Source organism: Sinocyclocheilus anshuiensis, unplaced genomic scaffold, assembly GCF_001515605.1.
Source record: "Sinocyclocheilus anshuiensis isolate Anshui unplaced genomic scaffold, SAMN03320099.WGS_v1.1 scaffold2166, whole genome shotgun sequence".
Taxonomy (NCBI): domain Eukaryota; kingdom Metazoa; phylum Chordata; class Actinopteri; order Cypriniformes; family Cyprinidae; genus Sinocyclocheilus; species Sinocyclocheilus anshuiensis.
In genome coordinates, this window is record NW_015557079.1 from 1437749 (window position 1) to 1456301 (window position 18553).

An 18553-nucleotide genomic window follows, 5' to 3' on the forward strand; every position below is an offset into this window, starting at 1 on the left:
AATAAACTTAATCTATTCAAATGGCGCTGCATCAGCCACTTCCAATTACAGTATGCTTGTATTATGCACCAAACATCTTTGGCATTATTGCATTTTTATTAAACTCTATTATAAATTCTGTTAATTTATTAGATATTAAATTATGTTTGGGTGAGCCACCTGTCACTGTACATTCTAAATTATGTTTATGTTGCTTAGAAACACTAAACAGCATTCATTAGGCTAATGAATTGTATTACCAAGGATTGCGGTAGTGAATACTTTAAATTTAATTGTATTAAAATAAATATTATTATAATTGGATTAATTTTTAATAATTTAATAAAAAAAATGTAGCATCTTTGCATCTATTATTATAAAATAATAATTGTTATATGATTTTTTTTTTTTACATAATCATTCTAGCATCTTCTGCATATTTTAACCATTTCCAACAGGGACTGTATGATTTTGAGATCCATCTTGTATTTTAGCATTCATTACAATGCAGAAATGACACATTTAAGATGCCCTTTAATGGTTTTAGATGTTATTAGTGATGCTATTAAGCATCAACACATTGACCACAATATCATAGAGAGAGCAACCACTTAAAAAACGCCTAACAATTATGATAAGTTCTTAGGCCTACTTCAATATTAAGTTTTGCAAGAACACGTACCACTCTTTTTCTTTAAAAATATAGGTATTCTGTGTACTTTTTTCTTCTTTCCATTCATGTGTGTGTCCAATGTATGTGTCTGTACATTTGCTAAATTTTATAGTTCCCCACATTGGCATCAATTTCCATAAATAGATCTCCTCTCTTTTCACCTTTTAACTTTATTTTTTGCTGATGGATAAGCGTCACACACAGGCCGGGTGTCATTTTGATCTATTAATCAGGGTGTGTTAAGAGATCCACCCTTTTTATCCCAGAGCTGGAGGATGAGAGGAGGGACGGGGGATAAAAGGATAGAGAAAGAGCTATGGTTCTGTTTAGGTCACATGATCAGATGTTGTGGCGATAGCAGCTGGCCCCTTCGATCTTAACACACACTCGCTCCTTGCCCTGGCACACATCTTGCTCTCACTGCATCTCTAGTGTGTGTGTGTGTGTGTGTGTGTGTGTGTGTGTGTGTGAGGGTGTGGGTGTGTGAGTGTGACAGCTGTCTGCTGCAGGACATTGTCTTACTGTGACTTAACATGTCACTCTGCTGTTGCTTTTTTTACAGGGATTATGGATCCAAACGCAAGTCAGGTAAGACAGATTTTTATTTACCTCCCATGTGATTGTTAAGCCTGTTGCCGGCTTTAAGTACTAACTCAAGCCCGCTCACTAACTCTGCATGCCCTCTCTGTGTTTGCGGCATTGAATGACTTGCTGTTTTGCACTCAGCTCAGGGTTTCAGCTGAGTTTCTTTAGAGAATTGCACATGACTCAGAGGTTTTTAGAGCTTTGGGAGTGTTGGCTGTAAAAGGTTTGGGAATAACTGGCTGGACTTTGGAGTAAAGCCACATGAAAGTATGTGCATTTGTACTTCACGCTTCAAGCCAAGTCGTCCGGCTGAAGGCACAGACAAAACATGGAACCACCTCGTTGGCATATTTTATTATTTTTTATTTTATATTTTATCCCTGCGTGCATGTATAAATAAATGTATATACTTATTTTTTAGGCTGTTATTATAATGTTGAGGCACAGAGACCTGATTTATGACAAGGATTAGACCAAGTTTCCTTTGGATAGCATGCTAGGGTGTGTGTTTTGTGAGTGAACAGCCGTTCTGCAGTTGGGACTTACTCAAAGATGCACACACACACACAGTTGAACACTAATGTAATTTGGATTGGAGTGAGCATTGTGCACACAAGAGTGAGAGTTCTTGTCATCTCTCCCACACACATCCCTTAGAAATATTTTCCGTTTTTGATCTGTTTGCTTTCCACTTGTAAACACATTCGTTTGCTCCGACAATTTTTGAAAATTTACTAACATTTGGATTTCGTTTTTGGTTCCAAATATGCAATGCAGATGTAATCAGAAGTTTGAGTGATGTATTAAATAATTCCAGATGTTGTTCTATTTCCTGTTTGCATTTATTTATAACTTTATTTTCAACAAAATATTTTAAAAAGTTGTTTTAAAGTGCAACCCTCAATCCTGTGGTTTTTACAAAATAAACCTGCCAGCATGGTTGCCAGAAGAATTCTGTAATCTAAAAATACAGTAAAAATGTAACAGAGGAACCTGTAAATTTGACATTTTAATTGTTATTTAATTTTCAAAAATGATTGAACAAATAAACAAACCAGTAGATCCAACAGATTTCTTTCTGCTAAATTAGCATAACCACTCTGATCCTTTAATCTATACTGACAACCAGCATAATAAAGAGAAAGTTTGCTTTTCAACAAGCTGAAGTGAATACAAATATGCACAGTGTCATGCACAAATAAAAAACAACATCATAGTAACACACATGGCATTAAAATATTTACTATAAACATTTATTTAACAACATATAGTGTAACATGTGAGAACAAACTAAGAAGAACTATTTATTTAAATGAAAACACAAATGTAAAGTGTCACACAGGGAATTATGGGAATGCCAATTTTTTTTAATTTGACGACTTGGTCTTTTTTATCTCCAAAAACTTTACATTCGACAGCATTTCACTGTAAAATTACATTAAATGTCACACTAGCTCTATTACAGTTTTTCACTGTAAGGAACCAGTTAACAGGTTTTTACTGTAGCATTTTTGCAGCCGTTTACCATTAAAATTACAGTGAAGAAAGTATCGTCATAGGCTCTGTGTTGCAACACTAAAACTAATGTTTTGTGCTATGGAAGCTAGTACTCATGTGATTGTGATGTTAAGAGCTGAATGTGTTTAGAAGGTGAAACACACATGTACAGTCACATGCATGCAGAGTCATCTAATTCTAGTGATTTTTTTGCGGGGGAGAGTGCAGCTTTCTGGTCTTATACTGTAGTTATTTCAGTACATTTGTGATGAGGCAAAGTGCTAGACAGACAGGTTTAGTTTTATAGATGATGTTGGACCAGAGTCTAAACAGGGACATCATTAAGGTTTGTGAATTTGTGTTAAGCTCATGCTGTCAGGTCAAATATGCAGTAAGATGTGTCACTAAGTATCATTTTGGGGATTTCCATTGACTTCTGTTGTTTTTATAAAGGTTAGGTTTAATGTTATCTGTTCTGTCCAATATCGTTACACTTAACGTCCACACAAACCTTTTTCTTTTCAAGATTTTGATTCAAACATTTATGAAATATATTCTTGTGTATTTTGTTTTAGGTCTTATTATCCTTAAGGGAACATTGGATCTGTTTGTTGTAGGCACAACCTGATCCAGACAAACATCCATTAGTGAATGTTATTTTTTTTTAGACCAGTAAATAGTTATTCTTAAGAAACAGTTGTTTTCCAATTGTTTCTTAAGAATTTGTTTTCCAGTATTTATTAGGTCTGCAGTGTCTATACAAATATTTGTCTGTCCATCCATCATCTGTTTGTCTGTTTGCTCATTCACATTTATTTGCTCTCACAACGTTTGAAAATTGCTAATATTTGGGTTATAATTTGACCAGCAGCTGAGGTGATGTAATGAGCAATTCCAGCTGTTGTCCCCTCACCCCCCACCCACCCACCTACCTCTCATTTGACAATAAATCATGTGGAACCACTTATCATTAGTGTTTTGGATCACTTGAATCATCATCATCCTCTGTTCCATTCTGTTTTTAAGATGACCACTGGATGTGCATCTGTCAGACATCAGTAATCATCTATGTTAGCTACAAGTGAATAACATCCTGAAGATGTTATCCTAATTACTCAAATATGTATTTTGCAAGATTGGAAATTTGTAATTTATTTTTATGTTTAAAGATCTGAGGTTTCACTTTGTCCCCATCTTTCTGTCAGTTTGAACGTTTGGCTCTATGGTTTCCGTCCTAATTAATTATCTCTGAGGGTTTAGCAGGTGGAAACTGCACTTGGGAAGTGTCATTATCAAAAAAACAAACTTGTTCCAGGCGTGGGCTTCGTAGCTCCCCTGGCAGTCCCATCCACCAGAGCTTCCACGATGTTATGAGAAATGTCTTTTTAAAATGGTTTTGAAATCGATGATTTGCATGACAATGTGAAAAAAAAAACATTGTGTTTTCATTACAGATGGGCGTCACTTCCTGTGTCAACAATGACTGATTATGAAAACATTATTTCTTAAAAGTTTTTTTACATCAATTGTTATCCAGTGATATATTTATTTTTTACTGTATATTTATATTTATATTATAAATATAAATATTCTTCTGCCACTAAATAAAAAAAAAAAAAGGTAATTGAAACTTTTTATCTTACAATTCTGAGTTTACATCTCGCAATTCTGACTTGTTTTTTCTTTCTCAGAATTTGCCTGGTATAAACTCACAATTGCGACTTATAAAGTGAGGATCGTGGCATATAAACTCGCAGTTGCAAAGTTACATTGCGACTTACAAAGTCCAATTCTGAGGGAAAAAAACTGTCTATTTTCTTACAATTGCAATTTATATCATCTGAAGAAGACTTTATAACTTGCAACTGAGTATTTGATTAAAAAATATTGATAAAAAAGCCAGAATTGCGAGTTTATATTTAAGTCAGAACTACGAGTTTACAGTATATCACGCAGTTCTGAGAAAAAATTTCAGAATTGCGAGATGTAAACTCAAAATTGTGAGAAAAAAAGTTGCAATTACCTTTTTATTCAGTGGCAGAAACTGGCTTAGATAACAATCTGATGCATTAGTGGAGGGGTTTTCAGTGCCACTTTCAGTGACTTTAACGAGGTTACATCGTTACACCAGTAGGTGGCAAATAGTAACTGTTTTTGAGCAAACTATTCATTCAAACAATTTGTTTAAAACACTAGACACATTTCCATTACAGATTTGCGCAAAACTTTGGCGATATTTTATAAATGTTGATAAAAAAGTATTGCGAAATTGCGTTTCCATTAACCAATGTTATGCGACTAAAACGTAACCTTTTGCCTCTCGCGATAAGTCATGGCAACAGATTTTGGTGGGATTTTGACGGATTTTGGCTATTTTTATTCAAAGGAGGCGTATGCACAGAGAGCCGCTTCAGAAACGTGCGTGGCGCGGCTGGAATAAACACAAGCATTGACTAGAGTGGCCACAATCAGCTTCAGTGGCCGTATCAGAGCCACACTGCACCGCAGACGTGTGCAGTGTAAATTGTCTAAGCATTAATGGTAGGGAAAACCACATACGCCATGTGACCTGTAAATGCGAAAAAAACGTTTCCATTGCAGTTTTGCGAATTATTCCTTTTTCGCATTGCCTGAAAAACCACCTCGTGCGAGCGTAACAACTTTTTTGCGATATATGGGCGTTTTTGCGAAATTGACACGTTTCCATTAGGCGTATTTTCAATTCGCAATTTCAATTTGCGCAATTTGAAGGGTAATGGAAACGCGCCTACTGATGCATTCATGAGCGAATTGAATCATTCACTCAATTGATTTGTTTAAAGACACTGATTCATTCATGAACAAAACCATTGCTGGAGCAAAAACAAACAAGTAACTGGCAATATTGTTTGTAAGTTACTCAATAATAACTTGTTGTTATTAAAGTGCTGTGTAAAATCAATATCACACTCGCAATTGTGTTGTATTTAGGAGTGCCTGCGTGGCTGTGATTCGGCCAAAGGCATGAAACTGCTCATACTCAGTAACAACAGTACATATGTTCATGTTTTATTGCTTAAATAATATTTATCAATGTTTTTTGTTATACATAATCATTTGCATATAGTCGGATCTGTATTCACAATATAGCATGGGCTCTCATAATGTACCTCATTGCTTAAGTAGTGACAAACTGCTAACAGCTTTATGAAAGGAAGTGCAAGTACAGCATACCTTCTCCTTGCAATGGAAATAGGGCCAGTATAATCAAACTGAAATTATGTGTATCATGAGACAAACTTTGATATTGCCATAGAGACTCACAAACTAAAGAAGAGTTTCCTTGTAGGCTTAGGTAAACAGTTTAGAGAAAGAGGTCACAAGTAGACTTTCATAGCTTTGTGGTGGCAGGAAGACAGGGGTCTTGTTTCCCTCTGAGGTGGCCCTTAACAGTATATGATTACAATATAATCACTCACACAGAGCATAATTCAATAGCATTACGCTATAGCTGTGGGACTTTACACAAATAAACGGCAGAGCCCTGACTGAACCCTTTATGTATCAGTTTTAGAACCTCCAGTTGATGTTTTAAATGGCTCTGATAGTCATAATGGTTTATTTCTACCTTCAGCCATTCTTTGCATGGAGTTTTGGGTAATTTCTGTGGTTAATGCACAATCTGCCCATAACAGACCCATTAAAGTAAGATATTTTGTCTTCATTAAACTTTACTAAAAACTTGATGCTTGGGATTGCGCTGATGCGTTAATTCTTCATATTGGACTTCAGTGATGGTTTACGTTGGTGTTTTTAGATTATTTTAATTTTTTTTTATTTGATTGTTGATGTTTTTGGCTCATGCTTTTGTACTTTTAACCGGTTTTCAGTTATACTTTTTGTAAGATTTTGTTTATACCTTTCACTAGAATTTTGATGATGTTCTTCAATTTTAGTCAATTTTAATAGATTTTTGTAAATACTTTAAACGTTTTGTCGATGCTTTTTGCATTCCATTGGATTTTAGTGATGCTTCTTATTAATTTTTTTCCCCATGTAGGACACATTGTGATTCTCATAGGTTTTTGATCATGCTTTTGTTTTTTGTAGGATTTTATTGACACTTTTTTTTTTGTAGGAAGTCAATTATGCTTCTCATTGATTTTTTTTCTTTTCATTTCATTAATGCTTTTTTTTTTTTTTAAAATGTCAATGGTATTTTTTGTTTATGATGCGGAAGTCAATTATGCTTCTCATTGATTTTTTTTCTTTTCATTTCATTAATGCTTTTTTTTTTTTGTAAAATGTCAATGGTATTTTTTGTTGATGATGCTTTTCAGTACTTTTGCTTACCTTATCAATACTAAAGGCTGTTGTAATACAGCAAGCAAGAGTTACATAACTCTAAGACCCTTAAGACCTTAAGTTTGGGTTGTTAGTCACGCTTCCTCAGGGAGACCATCTTGACAAGCAGATGGGTTTGAGACACTTAAGCCCCAAATAGGGATCAGTTTTGCCTGGTTCTGTCCTCTCAGAACTGCTCTTATGTCAGCCTGAAGACATAAACCATCTGTTCAGAAGTTCAGAGCCCTAAGGATTAGGTAAAGTGCGCCATAACCGTCTGATCTGTCCTTCACAATAGGGGAAATGTATATGTGACCTGCACCATAATTTTAAATCATTTTGGCCAAGAGTTTAATGTTGTTTCAAACCGTTTTTAAATCCATTGTTAAGAAATTGCAATTTAAATGGTTATCATCATGCAAAAAAATTGCTGCCTCTTTTGACCAAAGCATCTTATAGTCTGTTAATCCAATCCCCCTCGAGGTTAGCCTGGGGTTAAGCATCTTAAAGACTTTTTACAGATCATACCTTGGTGGATTTGAACTTGCAACCTTTCGGGTCCTGAGCTTTAACCACTAGACCAAAAATGCACCTGGATGTTTTTACAGACACTCCTCTCAGATTGTTCAGATGTCTTCCTGTCTTCCCTGGCGAGGAAAGGACACGCTTTACTTGCAGTTCTCCTCATTCTGCTCCTCGTGTGAGACTCAGATGTGGAGAGGGGAAAAAACGGAGGGGGGATTGTGGGGTTCTGCTGGAATGGGTTCAGTCAGACGTGGCAGAGTGGGTTCAGTGTGACGTTGGACTAGCTAATCTTGTTTACACAAGACTCAGGGCTCTGTGGAGGAGTGGAGGGGCCATGCGGAGAGAGAGAGGCGTGCGGAACAGATGGGAGTTTCAGGGGAGGAGGGATAGTTTTAGTTTGAGAGGAATTGCCGTATGTATGTGTGGTGTATGTTTGCTGTTCCATTGAAAGGAATGGGCTTAAATAGGTCAGTGTGGTTTTATGGTTAAAAAGTCCTTTTTAATGGCGTTTAATGAATGCAGTTTGACTGATTAGAGATGTTAGCTACTGGAAAATGACAGGATGTTTAGTTCCAATTTGTTCTAAGCATGTTTGGCTATTTGATGAAGTTGATGAATGTAATTATTGTAAAAATAATAAGTTTATTGCTGTGAAAACTATAAATAATAGAAAAGCTGCATTTTTTAGTGTATGGGTCAAAGATGAAAAGGGGTATTCAAGACCAAAAAGTTTAAAAGTTTAATACAGCTTTATTTATTTTTTTTCATACATTAGAATGTGTCCTGTTTATTATTATTTTTCTGAGTAAAATATAATGACTATTATACATTTTTACCATGATTTATATAAAAATGTCATTCAGTGTAACAATAGTTTGTATATAAAACATACATATACAGGCATATCTTGAACAAGAACCATTAGATGACATTAAAAGGATCACAGTGCAGCCCCCAAATACTAATTTATAATAATATAAAATATTTACTGCTCTTTGCTCCTATTCTTCAAATCTAGGTTTTAGGCATTTGTCAGCAAAAAGTTTTTAGTCATTTAAAATATAGTAAAATTTAGTATGATCACTTGTTCTTTTATATATTTTAATAAGTACAGGTCAGAATAAGTGTTGTTTCATTTTTGCATAAATATATCTATAATGCTGAATGAGGATGAAAGGTTATTTCACCCATATTTTGACATTTTATTTTCACAAAAATTAAAGTAAACACTTTATTTGCACTTAATGTTTTCTATGTATGCAAAACACTTTTTTTTATTTAATTTGAGGCAGACACCAAAATGGGTCTGCTTTGACCCGTGTATAAAATAAAATAAACTAAATATAAATAAACTATTTACATGATGAAAACTAATTCAGAATATGAATAAAAACTACAATAAATAGTTCTAAAATAATACTGGTCTGTGTCTAGAACCAGGCTAAAACAATGAAATATGTACATAAAAGGCAAAATAATAATGGAAATTTAATTTCAGACTTTTAAAAATATTTTTTTTCAACCCCTGGGGCATAATATTTTTTAAAAAGTACCACATAGATACAAAAATAGATGCATGTTGCTTAGCATGTGTTTCTGTCTCATGTGACCTCTCTGCCAAAACACAGTCAGCATAAGGTTTGATTTTCATTTGTTGATGTTTTCTTGATTTTGTGGTCTACTTGCTGAGCTTTCATAGCCAACAACTGGATCAGTTCATAATATTCAAATCAGCATAGCTGTCTTTTTCATAGTGACCATAATATCTCCAGTATGCCCATGCCAAGAACTGTCTAAAACCAAACAGATCAAAGGGTTGCTCTCTTTTTTTAAAGATGTCCATAATGCACAAGTCCTATCTAAGAGTGTCGATAACAAATAGGTGTTGTGTTTTTCTTCAGATATGTCTATGGTAATTTCTCAGAAAGAAACACATATATGTTTCCTGTAATGGAGGGAGGTCAACTCTTTGGGGTCAGGAAAGAGGCGTAAATTACAGTGAGAGAAACCAAAACAGACGTTCACTCGGTTCTAACACCGCTGACCTGAGCTTAATCACTAGTGTGTGTGAGTCTGTGTGTGTGTGAGCGATGCCGTGTGTCTATTTATCATGGGTGGGAGTGTGAGAGATTGAGTATATGTTCATAACAGTGAGTTTTTCAGCGTTTCTGTGTGAAGGAAGGGTCAGAGAGTTGGAAAGTTAATATCTGTCAGATGTGAGGAGCTTCGCTAAAGGGAGGGATCTGTGCATGAGGGTGTGGAGCATTAGTAAAGGATTTGACCTCCAAGGCACTTGAGTCAGTTTAATTCAAACCCCATGAAGTTTTTGTAGGGAAGTACAGTTGACCTCAAGATCGACCCTGAGCTGGAAAGTGCAGGTTCATCAGAAGTTTGACACCCACAAAAACATTTCATGATATACCAATTTCAATACCAAAGCTATATTCAATAGCATCTAAAAGACAATTAAAACAACTCTTATATTTAATTATTAAGGTTAATACAAGTATTACAGATTTTCAATGGCAGTAGACATATGTTCTACCTTGCTTCAAGTTTTTCCAAGTAATTTGTTTGAAGCGAACAGTCAGAAATAAAGTGCATGAGTGATTTGAGCATGAATAGTTAAAAAAAAAAATCTCATTAATACTGTTGTTTAATTAATAATACAAATATGAGTATTTTTGTACCACCTGTTTGCATTTGACTGTTCAGACATTGCACAAGTACTGAAATGAGTTCAACAAATGCTGTAGAAATGTACATTTATTTATTATACATTTTTAATTGTATTATTATTTTTTTTTTTATGTCATCTTGGTATCAAAGTACTGGCACTTCTGACATCCCTACTTACCAAATTATAGTTGTGTTGATAGTTTTGCAAATTTGTTCCATTTTTTCCAATAAAATTAATATGTAATGCTAATGTTTATTGATGCTAATTTAACATAGAATTTTAAACTTAGATCTGAAATGGTTGTAGTTATTAATTCTCCTTTGAAGTCAAAAAGGGCTGTTAATATCACCATGGCATTAGCAAGTACCTACATCTTGAATTCTGCCGTTGCTGAGTGTGTTCATTGTTTACAGAGGTTATATTACACCTCATTTTTTGGTGGCATGCGTGCCTTTGTGGGGAGTCCATTGAAGCGTTGAAAAGAAATAAGTTATAGAAGCAAAGTAATTGTTCCTGTCAGCCGAGATCGTTTGCCTTCTCATATTTTTACCGATAGTGACGTGTGACATTTAATTTCCTGATGGAGATTGGCGTGTGTGTGTGATAAAAGAGAAGATATTAGGAAACTCTGCTGTGACCTCACACCCTTAAACTCAGACATACTTGCTTTAAAAGCAATAGATTTGTCAGAGCAGACACACACACACGCACATTGTTTTTCAACACCATGTGATGCTTTATGGGTATTGTAACCAGATGGCGCCTTGCTTAATAACTCTTCAGTTGTTCACTGAACTATTTGCCATTTATCTGGTATGGGGTATTTGGCAAATACAGTTATACTGGTGAGATGTGTTACACAGCGGGATAAAAAAAAAAAGCCTGAAAAAAATACGTTTTTTTGGAAAAAATATTTTGCATAAAGTCAACGAAGCCTGTTTGTAAGAAAAAAAAAAGATTTAAGTGACATAATACTATGCACTAAATTTTATTTATACAGTTTTTAATTAAAAAAAATTAACATTGACAGAATGATATTGATTGCTGAGTTACAGTGATGAGCTTAGCATTTGTTTATTTGTTACAAAATTTGCATTAATGTAATGTGAACAAATGCCAAGCTCATCACTATATAGGGATGGACGATATGATCTAAAATCAAAATCTCGATTAATTGAACATTTTACCTTGATTACAATTAATGAACGATTATTTTATTTTATTTATGCATGTATGTATTTATTTATTATTTTTGCCCTCATAGTTTATTAAAGGTTTGTAGTGTAAATATACTCAGCTATTAACGGTGGGATATTTTTTCTAATGAAAGAGTGCATTTCTTATCTTTGTGATTTTAAAATAATTTAAGGAAACTAACTATTGATGGTTATTTGTTGAATATTTTGAACAATTGAAATCAAAGCACACATTGCTTGAAATGAAGACGTCTTATAAACAAGTCACATTTCAGTTTTATTGTAAAAAGCAAGTTTCCTATAAAAAAAAAAAAAAGAGAAAATAACTTGCATTTTTGGTTAAAAAATTAATTAATACCATGTCAAAAGTAGAAAATAACCAGCATCGTTTGCAAACAAAATACATTTTAAATATTGTCAATATTGTGCTGTCAATATTTTTTTAATTAAAAACAGTATAAATAAAATTTAGTGCAACACACTATTATGAAGTCACTTAAATATTTAAATATATTTAAAAAAATAGATTTTTTAAAGATATATATAAAATAAAAAAAAATATATATAGAAATTCACATCTCAAAATTATATTATGGTCCTAAAATGGGCTTCATTTTCTATAATGCATATAATTTCTATTTGCATTAAATTATTTAAAGTTTGCTATCATCAGCAAACTTTACAGGAATAACACTAATCTCAAAGCTAATGCTAAAGGCCTGTGCACAAGTCACAGATTTGAAGGAAGTGAGCTGTACTGCAGTGCGTATAAATTGTTACTTTTGGCTGAATTTCGCTGCTTTGAAGACAACGTGCAATGCTGGCTGTTGTGTCTTTTTCCACTCTGTTCTGACTAACATTTATCCTCCTTTTTTCCTCTGGTTTTTTTCCTCTCTCTTTTCCGCTGCTCTCAGTTTGGATGTATGGCCTTCAGGACAGTCCAACCAAGTCTGAGGCCTCAGGTAGATATGCTTTATATGTGTGCATGCGCTGTCTGTCACTTTTCCTTTTGCGAGTCTTGAATGTGGTCATTTTCTAGTTTTTACAAGAACGGTTCCTAAAACAGCTCTTACCCACGGTCCAAAATTAACACTCATCAAGTGCCAAATGTGAGTCAAAACTGACTTTGGCGAAGACATGAAAAGCCATTAATCACCACTTGGCTGGTAACTCTATTAGGAAATGCAACATAATACACGACTTTAATCGCGATATAACTGTGAGTCTGATGTGAGCAATCCAGAATTTAACTTTTGAAATTAATAATGGTAAATATGACTAATTTACTAATTGACTATGACTACTTTAGGACAAGTCCATGCAATAGGCTGCAAGTGTTGTGTATATGGGCATGACTATGGGAATTTAACTGGCTAAAGAGGAATAAAATGTTCTCCTAAGAGATTTACATAAGGATGTAAAACTCTTTTTTAACTGAACATTTATTTTTAAGAGCAAGATCTCATAGGTCTGCAGGTTTACTTGTGGCTTATAAAGTTTATCCTGGAAGACGAAATATTTAGGTGTTGTAAGGCCAGCAGCGAAGAGGAAGACATTCAGTGTGAAAACGGAGGATGTAAAACATGACATGAGAGATTGTGGTCTCTCCTCAGTGCTCTCCTGGGAAGTCTTACGGACGACGGCCTCCAAATAAACATTTCAGAAAAGAATGCGCTCTATTTTCGGAAATAAATGCTGACGCTCACAGAACTATAGCCCATGTGGAGTGTGTTTTCACCATGATCGTCGCACGCAACCTACATAATTGGTCAATTTACTGCAAAATAAAGAAAACAGACTGATTATATAACTCATTTGCTTGTGCACATGCTTTCTAAAAACATTTCATAATCTGGCTTAAGAAAGGTGGTTTCTAACTTGTCCCAGCTGGTCATTAGCTAGTCAAATCAGGTTTTTGTGGCTGGTCGACCTTCCATGTTCCAGCTAATGTAGCTTGTTTATTGGTAGTCCAAGCTAATCACCATCATGGACTAGCTAATGTCCGGTTTAGAGCAGCAAGAAACCACAGCTACCGGGTTATTTTCCGCAGGGGTAAGCTAACAGTAAACGGATGCTAATGGAAAGTTTGGAATGAGCACTTTGTTCTTTGTGGTGTTGTGGTGACTGTCAGATTGAAGTGAAATATTTCTGCGATTGGCACAAACAGCGTTAAAATGTCAGAAATATATTTCACAGTTCGCTTCAGCACAGCTGCAAGCATTCAGTTGAGCAATACAGTATGCTTTCATGTTAGCATGGCATGGCGCCATGAAGTGTGAGGCATCGCTAATTAGTTTGTTCCATGCCGATGGTGATAGTGACAAGATACAGAACTACTGCTCTCTCTCTCCTCACAGCACTGAGCATCTGCACTCAAAGGATTCCCCAGTAATCCTGATTTAAAAGCTCATAGTGTTAAAACACATTGCGCTAGCAACACATGACAGCTTGACGTTGACTGAATACAAGACCTGATTTTATGTTAGATTTGGTTGGTACAAAAAGTCATGATTTGGTTCAATAATATGAATTAATTGCTTTATGAATGAGCAAACTTTATGGTACATTAAACATCAAATGCCAGTATCATAGTATATTCATATACCATGGTATACCATGATTTACCATGGTTTGTGTCCAAAAAGACGTTAACACAATAGTAAGTGTGTATGTGTGCTTGCATGAGGTACAGCAAATGTAAAAAATATGATACATTTCATGTTTCTGTAAGAACATTTGAAACATTTCCTATTAAAAGTCTCCAGTTTCCAGAAGACCACACCATGAGAAAAACAGAGAGAAGGCAACCACACAGAGTTTGAAGTTCAAGCCCATATAACGAAACTACAAAAATAGTTCTCAGAAGTACAAATAGAGCATTTTAAGTTTTAGCAACTATATGCAGAAAGTCTTGGAATGCATGAGCCAGAAACATTTGATGTGTTATACTTTGGATATTTTGGTTTAAAAACAACATTAAACAGCATGTTCAGTCTATTTATTGCTGTAATATGATATATTTCTGAGTTAAACAGGATATTCAATGAAAAATACACTACAAAAACTGAAAAGTCTGGAGTCAGTTAGATTTTTGTAATTTATTTGAAATAAGTCTCTTAAGGCACTGACAGATGCAGACAAACAGCAACAGACATGTTTGTCCGGTTTTGTCGAATCAATTTTTTTTAACCCTGTTGTAGTATATTGGTGTTGGTTGTCACTTGTTTTTGCTGATTGAACATGTTGAATCATAATTTTTTTTGGAGGGGTGGGTTTGTAATGTCTGAGAAGCAACGTACTGTAATCCGGTGACTGTTGTCATTGGTCTGCATCCATCGGTGCAGTGTAAATTCAGCTTTTATTCTCACCAAATCTGCATTTATTTCATAAAAAAAAGAGTAAAAAGAATAAACAAAGAGTTAAAAAAAAGAAATATTGAGATATTATTACAATTTAAAATAACTATTTTCTAATTGAATATATAAAAGTGTGATTTATTCCTGCAATGGCAAAGCTAAATATTCAACAGCAATCTTCAGTGTCACATGATCCTTCAGAAATAATTGTAATATGCTGATTTGTTGCTCAAGAAACATTCCTATCAATGTTGAAAATAGTTGCTTAATACTATTGTGGAAATCGTGATACATATTTTTTCCAAGATTTTTTGATGAATAGAATGTTCAAAATAACAGAATTGATTTGAAATAGATTCTTACACACTATAATTATGGAAATCCTACCGTGAGTTTTAGAAAATAAAGTAAGTCATACAGGTTTTGGACAACATAAGGCTGAGTAAATAATTACAGAATTTTCTTTTTTGGCTGAATGATGAAGAGGAACAGGTTAAAGAGATTGTCAGAGGAAATACAAAAAGAAAGAGAGACGTATACAGAAAGAGAGCGTGGCTTAAACCTAGCTGAAATGCTTTCTCTTTGCGTTTCACATAAACACAGCTTCTCTCTCTTTACTCGGCCCACTCATATGTTTCTATTTAAGGCTTGGAGAGCAGTCTATCCTGATTGGCGTTTTTCTCTCTCCCCGTTTCAGCCAGATGGGAGGAGGGACGGAGAGAAAGAGAGAGAATGAGGGAGGCCTGTTCTTGCTCGTCTGTTGAAGAAAAACTTTCTATCCCTCCACTTGCGAGTCACGTCCCCTACCGTAAACAGCTCTCTCCCAGCCTCTTTTCCCTTCCTTACATTCCTCCCTGTTTCCTCCCAAAAAACTTCACTGTATTATGGAGACCCAGCATCACCACGACCCTATCGAGCTCTCGAGTCCCTGAAGGAAGTCTACCTCGCCTTGCTTTTTTGTAATCGTCTTTTCCCCCCAGTCAAATGCGTGTCCAGCGAGGTCGAAGGTTCGTCTAAATGGCCCGTCATTGCGGAGCATGCACAGTCAGCAAGAGTTTGATTTGCGCTAGGCTGAGGAGTGCGGATGGCGGTGTACAGGGGTCAAGCCGGAGTTCGCTGGCAGGGCAGGGTTGGCGGGGGAAGTGCGGGGATGGCGGGACGGTGGCTGACAGCCTGTTTCTTCCCTTCGCCGGCAGGCCTGGACAGCAGTGAGCCTATGGTGCTGGAGCAGTACATGGTGGTGGCCAACTACGAGCGGCAGGAGAACTCCGAGATCAGCCTGAAGGTTGGAGAGACAGTGGACGTAATCGAGAAGAGCGAAAGCGGTGAGTCCCTCACACACACTGTAGCTAATTGGCTTACCACGTGGTTTTTATTGGCGAAAGCTTGTGTATACACAAACCACAAACACGTAGAGTTGCCTCCACACATGAATGCTTTCAGATGCAAAATGTCAAGCAGGTCTGTTTTTAGCCGCCTCGTCTTTTCTGATACTTTCTTCCTCTTTGATGTATAACGCCTCCTTCGGTCTTTGTCCTTAAGATCCCCTGGTTTCCTCTTCTGACACCCCCCTCTCCCTGTAAATCTACAGTCTCATTCTTGGCTCCACCTGGAGGTGTCATATGGCCAGTTTTCTTGGCGGTTGGTCGGCTAGAACCCCCTCTAGATCTCTGGGATGGTGGCCAGATTGATCTGGAATGTCCATGAGATAGGCATGAGAAGTTTGTGGGTTGAAACGTGCTAATGGATCAGGGGTCACACAGTTAAGAGTTCATGTAGAATATAGAGATTGACAGTAACAATTGAAAGTGTAGAAAGAAAGCCTTGAGTGTTGTTTTTATCCCTTTGGTTTCTGTTTTCCCAGATTAATGTCCTTGCTAATGCTGTAAATGTTCAAACTTAGCGCAAACTGTTCATGCTAGCGTATCTCGTAGCCTTGTGCAGTAGAGTTTGAACATTGAATCTTCCAATGTTATGAACTATGTCTGTAGACATGGTTGCCAAACATTTGAACACAGCGTTAGAGAGCTAGCAATGATACAAACCAGGCTCTTAAAAACTAGCCTCTTACTGTTGTGAGTAATCAGTTTATCTTTTCCTTTAAATCATACGGAAGAGGGTGGGGAGGATTAGGCGGAGTTGTCAGGAGTTATCAAGATGAGCAAAGATCCAGTAAACCCATTTGAACTTAATAACATCATTAAGCAAGACCAACTCAAAGAGAGCTTGACCTTCTGATTTCAAACATAATGCTTTGTCAAAACTAGTCTAGACTCAGTCTCATGGGCGTTCTCTGTGAGACGCTTTATTTTGTAGTTTGTTTGCTGCCTGTTCTATTGACCTTGGGTGTTCTCATGCTGCAAATTCAGAAAAGCGTTTTCTTTTCTTTGTACAATTTTTATTATGCAATGCCAACATATAGGCCAATTTTTCAGAATATATACAGGAATCTTGCTTTTCCATTAGATGAATAGAGCTAAAATACATTATGACCATCATAGAGTAATCATGCCAAAAGTTGAAAAAAAGGAAAACTAGAACAATACTATAATCCCCACCAAATGGCTATAATGTTATATTTATTATTTAAAGTTAGGGGGATTTTGGCTGACTTTCAATTTTTTTATTATTCGTGTTGGGGGTATCACACTACAAGTAACTCGAGTTATGTAATCAGATTACTTTCATTACTTTTAAATTTACAATGAAGTTACTTTTTCAAATATGTAACGCAAGTTACTTTGTTTTCCCATTTATTCAATGACGATTGGGATTGTGTTGAGACTGAGGCTGAGGCACTTCCTTTTGGTGTGAAACAGCTTTTAAAAATAAAAAAATATTAATCTAACTTTTGGATTTTTTGTTATTAAAAAACAAATAAGCAAGCCCAGCCCAGGTGACAAAAAGTAACGCAAAAGTAACATAATGCATTAATTTCCATAAAAAGTAACGAATGCAATTACTTCCTTTTCTGGAGTAATGCAATATCATAATGCATTACTTTTAAAAGTAACTTTCCCCAGCACTGTTCATCAGCTGGAAAAAAGGTGATTCTGAAAGTGATTCCACTATTATTTTTTAAAACCTTATAGTTATCATTAAAGTTATCATTCATGGTGTGACTGGCCTTTCTTTTTACTGTAGATCACTAGTTTATTTGTTTAAAGGGATAGTTCACCCAAAAATGAAAATGTGACGTTTATCTGCTTACCCCCAGGGCATCCAAGATGTAGGTGACTTTGTTTCTTCAGTAGAACACAAAGATTTTTAACTCAAACCGTTGCAGTCTGTCAGTCATATAATGTAAGTGAATGGGAATCACGGCTTTGAGAGTCAAAAAAACATACACAAACAAAACCAAATTAAACCCTGCGGCTCGTGACGATAGATTGATGTGTAAAGACACTAAACGATCTGTCTGTGCAAGAAACTGAACAGTATTTATATAGTTTTTTTTTACCTCTGATTCACGCAATGTCCAAACTGTCCTGGGCGCGTTCGCGTCTTCTTCTTCAGTCGGCGCGTGACGCGTCTAAGGACCATTGACACTCCTAATTGAGATTGTAGATAGAGTGTCAGTGGTCCATTTGAGAGATAGGTGGCGGTAATGCACTTATAAGTCTGCGATCTGCCATAAAGCAAGAAGAAGGAGAAGATGTGTCACGCGCCGGCTGAAGAAGAAGACGCGAACGTGGTCAGGACAGTTCGGACATTGCGTGAATCAGAGGTAAAAAACGAT

At 35.8% G+C, this 18553-nt stretch overlaps 1 protein-coding gene across 2 annotated transcripts in view; it reads left to right on the plus strand.

The window, feature by feature from the left end:
• The window catches only part of LOC107676889 (SH3 and PX domain-containing protein 2A), a 111832-nt gene that overhangs the window by 69377 nt on the left and 23902 nt on the right, over positions 1-18553 (plus strand). Inside the window, exons 6-8 of one of the 2 annotated variants that reach the window (XM_016471623.1) lie at positions 1215-1240; positions 12373-12420; positions 16011-16139. In XM_016471623.1, the coding sequence (XP_016327109.1) occupies positions 1215-1240; positions 12373-12420; positions 16011-16139 (203 nt within the window). The remainder of the gene's footprint in view (positions 1-1214; positions 1241-12372; positions 12421-16010; positions 16140-18553) is intronic. The other variant, XM_016471624.1, reaches the window with a different exon arrangement.